This window comes from Osmerus mordax, chromosome 1, assembly GCF_038355195.1.
Source record: "Osmerus mordax isolate fOsmMor3 chromosome 1, fOsmMor3.pri, whole genome shotgun sequence".
Taxonomy (NCBI): Eukaryota; Metazoa; Chordata; class Actinopteri; order Osmeriformes; family Osmeridae; genus Osmerus; species Osmerus mordax.
The window spans coordinates 23132679-23141679 of record NC_090050.1 but is presented as its reverse complement, the minus strand read 5'-3'; the positions used below and the strand labels follow the sequence as shown (position 1 = coordinate 23141679).

General features: G+C 50.7%; 1 protein-coding gene across 1 annotated transcript; it reads left to right on the top strand.

The window, feature by feature from the left end:
- The first annotated feature begins 816 nt into the window (after nucleotides 1-816).
- LOC136942031 (collagen alpha-2(IV) chain-like) lies at nucleotides 817-4958 on the top strand. Its single transcript, XM_067234807.1, has 4 exons — nucleotides 817-846; nucleotides 1218-2573; nucleotides 3015-3209; nucleotides 3648-4958. The coding sequence occupies exons 1-4, from the start codon at nucleotides 817-819 to the stop codon at nucleotides 4956-4958; spliced, it is 2892 nt and encodes a 963-aa protein (XP_067090908.1).
- The last annotated feature ends 4043 nt before the right edge of the window (nucleotides 4959-9001 follow it).

Below are 9001 nucleotides of genomic sequence, written 5' to 3'. Positions count from 1 at the left end.
GCAAAACAATGAAGAGACCGATCCGAGGGAATACGGGGCCACGTATAAAAGAGAAGGTCTTAGTGACGCAAAAGAGTATGTAGCCACTGTTGGCGTCATTGCTCGAAACGGATCTCTTGCCTTTGATTCAGATTATAAAGAGTATAACCAAACGGCGAGATTTAATTGTGAGTAGTCAATTTCCCAAAATTTTACCAACGTGTATTAGTCGCAAAAATATTTACCTTTTTAATGAATGACAGAATACGACCTTCACGTTGACCTTTTCTCTAATATATAAATGTGTATGTAATAATTTTAGTTCGGCACCTGTTGATGAATGCCAAACTCAAACGCATGGGACCTTTGGTGCAGTGTACAGATGATGCTATGACCTTGCGGGTGAAGGGCGTAAAGACTCCCCATTTTCTGGTTGACAATGGTGAGCTTAATGACACAATCCTCTGGATTTCTAGTGAAGTTGTGTAGTTTAATCTGAGGTTCTGCTTTCTGTAGGTGAGGGGTCTCTCATTCCCTTGACTCGGATGCCTTCTCGGTGTGGATTCTCTGTGAGAAGGTCACGCAGAGATGTGCTTTTTGTAGCTCCATACCAAGGCTGCCATGTTACTGAACAGGTAATTCATAATGTGGCTGATGGCTACCTTTTCAGACAGACCCTCTATATGTAGTCATTGAAAGTTAATCAAAATGCTCTTCCAACAGGGTGGGGATCATGTACTGCATCTAAAGCTGTGGGGGGAATCCATGACAATGTCTTGTCCTCTTGCACCTCCCCCCCCTTCTGTCTCCTGCTTCATGAATGGGATGGTGTTAAATATGGGTAATATTGCAGCAGAGGCATTCGAAGTGAGAGGTAAATTTAAAGCAGTTGATGTTGATGGCTCATGAGAATTCAAGCATGACCATCTAGAGTCAAACAATACATTGGTGTTTAGTTTGACAACCAGTATTGTGGTGTTGGAACATTTTCCATTTGTATGTGAACGAGTAATGTCTACAATTTATATTTAGTCTTTAACTTATGGGAGCCCCTGCTGTCATCCGGAGAACTTTGTGGATTTACTGTGGTGTCACAATCGCACTCTAGAGGATTGATGATCAGTGCTCCTTACAAAGAGCCCTGCATCACGAGAAAGGTTTGGTCTACAGTTCCAGCTTTTGGTCACAAATCAAAATGGCATATTTGGTTTCTCTAATGTTGTCTTACATTTTTATAGGATGATGAGTACGTCCTTGTCCTGCTGGTGAATGGACAAGAATTTGCGGTATCCTGCCCGTCCGCTCAAACTGCCGCTCTGCCAACGGCACCTGCGGATCTCTGGATACCAACCACAACTGCTGCACCAACCACTGCAGGCATCAGGTTCCCCCAGTTTCCAGGCTCCCCTCCATACCCCCAGGTTCCAGGGTCCCCCGGCTCCCCTCCATACCCTCAGGCTCCAGGGTTCCCTGACTCCCCTCCATACCCCCAGGTTCCAGGGTCCCCCGGCTCCCCTACATACCCCCAGGTTCCAGGGTCCCCCGGCTCCCCTACGTACCCTCAGGTTCCAGGGTTCCCCGACTCCCCTCCATACCCTCAGGCTCCAGGGTTCCCCGACTCCCCTCCATACCCTCAGGCTCCAGGGTTCCTCGACTCCCCTCCATACCCCCAGGTTCCAGGGTCCCCCGGCTCCCCTACATACCCCCAGGTTCCAGGGTCCCCCGGCTCCCCTACATACCCTCAGGTTCCAGGGTTCCCCGACTCCCCTCCATACCCTCAGGCTCCAGGGTTCCCTGACTCCCCTCCATACCCCCAGGTTCCAGGGTCCCCCGGCTCCCCTACATACCCCCAGGTTCCAGGGTCCCCCGGCTCCCCTACATACCCCCAGGTTCCAGGGTCCCCCGGCTCCCCTACATACCCTCAGGTTCCAGGGTCCCCTGGCTCCCCTACATACCCCCAGGCTCCAGGGTTCCCTGACTCCCCGCCATACCCCCAGCTTCCAGGGTCCCCCGGCTCCCCTACATACCCTCAGGTTCCAGGGTCCCCTGGCTCCCCTACATACCCCCAGGCTCCAGGGTTCCCTGACTCCCCTCCATACCCCCAGCTTCCAGGGTTCGCCGGCTCCCCTCCATACCCCCAGCTTCCAGGGTTCGCCGGCTCCCCTCCATACCCCCAGCTTCCAGGGTTCGCCGGCTCCCCTCCATACCCCCAGCTTCCAGGGTTCGCCGGCTCCCCTCCATACCCCCAGCTTCCAGGGTTCGCCGGCTCCCCTCCATACCCCCAGCTTCCAGGGTTCGCCGGCTCCCCTCCATACCCCCAGCTTCCGGGGTTCCCCGACTCCCCTCCATACCCCCAGCTTCCGGGGTACCCCGGGTCCGCTCCATCTGCCACTACAGGAGCTGCACCAGTAAATCCCCAGATGCCAACCACCAAGACTGCTGCACCCACTACTGTAGACCCTCTTGATTCTGAGTCAGTGGAGCTGCCTCTGCACCCTGGGTTCCCAGGCTCCCTTCCAGGCTCCCCTCCATACCCCCACCTTCCAGGGTCCCCTCTATACCCTCAGGTTCCAGGGTCCCCTCCATACCCTCAGGTTCCAGGGTCCCCTGGTTCCCCTCCATACCCTCAGGTTCCAGGGTCCCCTGGTTCCCCTCCATACCCTCAGGTTCCAGGGTCCCCTCCATACCCTCAGGTTCCAGGGTCCCCTCCATACCCTCAGGTTCCAGGGTCCCCTCCATACCCTCAGGTTCCAGGGTCCCCTCCATACCCTCAGGTTCCAGGGTCCCCTCCATACCCTCAGGTTCCAGGGTCCCCTCCATACCCTCAGGTTCCAGGGTCCCCTCCATACCCTCAGGTTCCAGGGTCCCCTGGTTCCCCTCCATACCCTCAGGTTCCAGGGTCCCCTGGTTCCCCTCCATACCCTCAGCTTCCAGGGTCCCCTGGCTCCCCTCCATACCCTCAGCTTCCAGGGTCCCCTGGCTCCCCTCCATACCCCCAGCTTCCAGGGTCCCCTGGCTCCCCTCCATACCCCCAGCTTCCAGGGTCCCCTGGCTCCCCTCCATACCCCCAGCTTCCAGGGTCCCCTGGCTCCCCTCCATACCCCCAGCTTCCAGGCTCCCTTCCATACCCCCAGTTTCCAGGGTACCCTGGGTCCGCTCCATCTGCCACTACAGGAGCTGCACCAGTAAATCCCCAGATGCCAACCACCAAGACTGCTGCACCCACTACTGTAGACCCTCTTGATTCTGAGTCAGTGGAGCTGCCTCTGCACCCTGTGTTCCCTGGCTCCCTTCCAGGCTCCCCTCCATACCCCCACCTTCCAGGGTCCCCTCTATACCCTCAGGTTCCAGGGTCCCCTCTATACCCTCAGGTTCCAGGGTCCCCTCCATACCCTCAGGTTCCAGGGTCCCCTCCATACCCTCAGGTTCCAGGGTCCCCTCCATACCCTCAGGTTCCAGGGTCCCCTCCATACCCTCAGGTTCCAGGGTCCCCTCCATACCCTCAGGTTCCAGGGTCCCCTCCATACCCTCAGGTTCCAGGGTCCCCTCCATACCCTCAGGTTCCAGGGTCCCCTGGTTCCCCTCCATACCCTCAGCTTCCAGGGTCCCCTGGTTCCCCTCCATACCCTCAGCTTCCAGGGTCCCCTGGTTCCCCTCCATACCCTCAGCTTCCAGGGTCCCCTGGTTCCCCTCCATACCCTCAGTTTCCAGGGTACCCTGGGTCCGCTCCATCTGCCACTACAGGAGCTGCACCAGTAAATCCCCAGATGCCAACCACCAAGACTGCTGCACCCACTACTACAGACCCTCTTGATTCTGAGTCAGTGGAGCTGCCTCTGCACCCTGGGTTCCCTGGCTCCGTTCCAGGGTCCCCTCCATACCCTCAGGTTCCAGGGTCTCCCGGCAACCCGTCATACCCACAGCTTCCAGGATCCCCCGGGTCTCCTGGCAACCCGTCATACCCACAGCTTCCAGGATCCCCCGGGTCTCCCGGCAACCCGTCATACCCACAGCTTCCAGGATCCCCCGGGTCTCCTGGCAACCCGTCATACCCACAGCTTCCAGGATCCCCCGGGTCTCCCGGCAACCCGTCATACCCACAGCTTCCAGGATCCCCCGGGTCTCCCGGCAACCCGTCATACCCACAGCTTCCAGGATACCCCGGCTCCCCGTCATACTCGTCATACTCACAGCTTCCAGGATACCCCGGCTCCCCCCCATACCCACAGGTTCCAGGATACCCCGGCTCCCCTCCATACCCCCAGCTTCCAGGGTACCCTGGGTCCCCTCCATCTGCCACTACAAGAGCTGCACCTGTAAATCCCCAGATGCCAACCACCAAGACTGCTGCACCCACTACTGCAGACCCTCTCAATTCTGAGTCAGTGGAGCTGCCTCTGTACCCTGGGTTCCCCGGCTCCCCCCAGTTTCCAGGGTCCCCCGGCTCCTCTGTGGCACCTCCATCTGCCGCTACGAGAGCTGATGCAGACCTGTCTGATCCTGACTCGGCAGTGCTGCCTCCTTACCCCTGGTTCCCTCCATACCTTGGGTACCTCAGACCGTTCCCAACCCCCACAAGGGCTGCACCTTCAGATCCACAGAACCCAACTACTGCAGACCTTGCCTATCCAGAGTCGCCTATGCTCCCTTCATACCCCGGGTTTCCCTGGTTCCCTGGACCATTCCCAACACCTGCTCCTATGAGATTTGTGCCCACGTCTGCTGCAGCTCCTGGGTGTCTCAAAGCCCTCTACAGTCCTTCAAAGCGCAAGTGGGGTCAGCATGTGGCCCCTCCGGTTAAAATGTATGATGTCATGTACCAAGATGATCCTTCCCGTCAGTCCAATGTTATACAGGCTCCAGAGGCTACCACCAAGTATTCCACCACTACTAGTCCTGAGGACCAGAGTAGGATCCCTGGGTTTGGTCCTCACAGCAAGGGTACACTCCCTCCTCCACCTGCCCTTAAAGACTCGTAGCCAAATACCCTAACTTTCTTAACGATTCTTTTTTTCAACCCACTTGTCTCCTTTTCTTCACTGAGACTTTAAAATTTAAATAAAGAATCCCTTGTACTTGTATTTGAGTGTTGTATTTGTCCGAAACATTTGAGGAAGAAGGCAAAGCTGTGTTGGCTTTTAAGAACCAGGAGATGCAGTTTAAAAACTTGTCTTATTTGACAGATCTTTGCACAGTAGTTAACTTGTTAGGACTTTAAGCCTGTCTTTCAATGAACAGAATTTGCCCTTATTGGAGGAAAATAGTGACATGGTTGATGCAGACCAAGTCTCTCACCGAAAGCAAGTCGATAATGTTCCTTCTCTTCAGGTTTGATTTTTAACTTGCACAGCTGCATAGAAATTTTCTAGCCCAATTCTTGCGGGTGAGATTAATTGGAGATATTGCATACAGATGTAAAATGCCCTCTTACAAGAAGGTAATCTACACACTTGGCTTTACACTGTAGAAACTGTGTTAACCCTCGTGCTGCTTTCGGACCATCGTATTTTACCCAATACAAAAACAAATAAAAATAATTTTAACCATTCCAATGTGGGGGGTCTGAGACAGCCCGACAGTTAAAAGAAAATGCTTCACTTTGTATTTGTATGAGGTAAATTTGTCGCAATACGACGGTGGGTCACAATGACTGATGGGTCAGAATGACCCGAAGATAACACAAGGGTTAAGAAAAGGAGTTTACAGTTTCTAGGAATTTGAGTGTTGATTTGGCGCATCACTCAAATCCAACAAGGGCAGCTCTAATGGCTGTGCTTCATCTAGTATAAGAGTTCAAAAACATTATTCCCTTCAATATTGGACCATTAGAATGAAGTTGGTCTGGAACTCGTGACACGATCAGGCAGAGATTAAGAGCTCAAAGGCAGGTGATTTATTTTAAAATGTGTTTTGGGGCATCTTTCATGCTTCATTGGATAGTTTTAAGGGAGTGCAAAAGACATGCAGCAAAATGTATAGTAAACTATCCAGGAACACAAAATGTTATGTATGAAACATGTACACACACACACATATATTGTACTGTGCTTAACGCACCGGAGTTCGTAGTAAGGAAAAGAGGGATATTCTATTTCGTTATTTAGAAGTGATGTAGAAAACAGCAGGCGAATGAAGGCTACATAATAATTTGAATGAATGTACCACAGCCTTGGCAATTTGTTTAAAATAATGAGAAATGTGTTTTATGACATGCATAAGTTACTAGAATAGATGGTGTATTTGGAGGTTGAACAAGTACTTCAGAGATGAGAGAATTTCAATTGTGATCTGAGAAATATATGTACCAAAGCCACTGAGATGAACTGTAATCGTCAGCTGCATCACGGGTATTGTACTATCGATGAGTCCAGAAATGTGTGTCACCGACATCGTGGGTACTGTGCCTTATCTATAATTCCATGAATCTGTGTGTGTGTGTACCACCAATTTCATCATGGGCACTGCTGGTGTTTCACTGACATCTCAATCACCAACTGCATCACGGGCACTGCACTAGTCTATAATTCCAGAAATGTGTGTATCAATTTTATCATCCCAGGCACTGTGCATAGCCATTTTTAATAACAAATTCCACGAACTTGTATAGTTCACTATTGAACCGTAAAACAAAAAATCCTAAACTTAAAAACAAATAGGCCTATTTTTAATAAAATTGTCAATTCTTCCCAAACGATAAAATTACCTAAAATATTCTTAATATTGGCCCTAATGTGTTCTTTTTAGCACTATGAACAACCAAATCCAACACATCAGGCTAAATTAATAGCGATTATTTTTAGGCCAACACATTTCGACATTCACACACGACAAACACATGAACAAGGCGAAATTGGAAGCGCGAATGCAGCGTATTCACATACCAGTGATTCAAATGCACTTCAGGTGCGTTTACATTATTACTGGCCTACCTCAAATGGGATTGGTCGTATAATTGGAGCGAACAGATTAAAGCTGTGCAAAATGTTTGTAAATGTCAGAGTGGTATTGGCGTTGACATTTCAACATGTTGCCTTGGAATTCTCCTTTAGTGAGCTCCTTGTTCCTGCCGACGTTGACATTTTTGTTTGCAGTTTCATCTGGAAGTTTGATAGATACGTCCACATTTAGGCATACAAAAGAAGAGATCGATCCGAGGGAATACGGGGCCGCGTTTAGAAGAGGTCTGAGTAACGCAAAAGCGTATGTAGCCACTGCTGGCGTCATTACTCGAAACGGATCTCTTGCCTTTGATTCAGATATAGAGTATAACCAAAAGGCAAGATTGGATTGTGAGTAGTCAATTTCCCTCAATTTTACCAACGTGTTTTAGTAGTCGCTAAAATATTTACCTTTTTAATGAATGACAGAATACGGCTTTCACGTTTACCTTTTCTTTTGTATATAAATGTGTATTTTTAGCTCGGCACCTGTTGATGAATGCCAAACTCAAACGCATGGGACCTTTGGTGCAGTGTACAGATGATGATATGACCTTGCGAATGAAGGGTGTGAAGACTCCCCATTTTCTGGTTGACAATGGTGAGCTTAATGACACAATCCTCTGGATTTCTAGTAAAGTTGTGTAGTTTAATCTGAGGTTTTGCCTTCTGTAGGTGAGGGGTCTCTCATTCCCTTGACTCGGATGCCTTCTCGGTGTGGATTCTCTGTGAGAAAGTCACGCAGAGAGGTGCTTTTTGTAGCTCCATACCAAGGCTGCCATGTTACTGAACAGGTAATTCATAATGTGGCTGATGGCTACCTTGTCAAACAGCCCCTCTATATGTAGTCATTGAATGTTAATCAAAATGCTCTTCCAACAGGGTGGGGATCATGTACTGCATCTAAAGCTGTGGGGGGAATCCATGACAATGTCTTGTCCTCTTGCACCTCCCCCCCCTTCTGTCTCCTGCTTCATGAATGGGATGGTGTTAAATATGGGTAATATTGCAGCAGAGGCATTTGAAGTGAGAGGTAAATTCAAGCATGACCATCTAAAGTCAAACAATACATTGGTGTTTAGTTTGACAACCAGTATTGTGGTGTTGGAACATTTTCCATTTTGTATGTGAACGAGTAATTTCAACAATTATATTTAGTCTTTAACTTATGGGAGCCCCTGCTGTCATCCGGAGAACTTTGTGGATTTACTGTGGTGTCACAATCGCACTCTAGAGGATTGATGATCAGTGCTCCTTACAAAGAGCCCTGCATCATGAAGGAGGTAGTCTTTTCTGCTCACATGATAATTATTTTCATGTGCATATTTGGGTTCTCTAATGGTTTCTTGCTTTTCTTTATAGGATAATAAGTACATCCTTGTCCTGCTGGTGAATACAGAAGAGTTAGCAGTATCCTGCCTGTGCGCTCCAAATACCGCTCTGACACCGGTCCCTGTGTATCCATGGATAATGACCACAACGTCTGCACAAACCTCTAGAGACTCTTCCGATTCCCAGTTGGCAGAGCTGCCTCCGTACCCTGGGTTCCCCGGGTTCCCTTCATACCCCGGGTTCCCCGCTTTCCCTTCATACCCTGGGTTCCCTGGCCCTTTCCCAACTGCTACAAGTGAATCTGCTGATCCCCAGATGCCCAGTGCTGCAGGCCCTACCGATCCAGAGTCAGCTGGGTTCCCTTCATATCCCGGGTTCCCTGGTTTCCCTTCATACCCTGGGTTCCCCGGTTTCCCTTCATACCCTGGGTTCCCTGGCCCTTTCCCAACTGCTACAAGTGAATCTGCTGATCCCCAGATGCCCAGTGCTGCAGACCCTACCGATCCAGAGTCAGCTGGGTTCCCTTCGTTCCCCGGTTTCCCTTCATACCCCGCGTTCCCCGGTTTCCCTTCATACCCCGGGTTCCCTGGCCCTTTCCCAACAACTGCTACAAGTGAATCTGCTGATCCCCAGGTGCCCAGTGCTGCAGACCCTACCGATCCAGAGTCAGCTGGGTTCCCTTCATACCCCGGGTTCTCCGGTTTCCCTTCATACCCCGGGTTCTCCGGTTTCCCTTCATACCCCGGGTTCTC

Bases quoted from the DNA above. Each gene is read 5' to 3' on its own strand.
- LOC136942031 (XM_067234807.1), top strand. From the start codon at position 817: ATGGGTAATATTGCAGCAGAGGCATTCGAA. The intron at 847-1,217 runs GTGAGAGGTAAA...ACATTTTTATAG, and splicing joins TTGCAGCAGAGGCATTCGAA to GATGATGAGTACGTCCTTGT. The intron at 3,210-3,647 runs GTAGACCCTCTT...CCATACCCTCAG, and splicing joins AGACTGCTGCACCCACTACT to CTTCCAGGGTCCCCTGGTTC.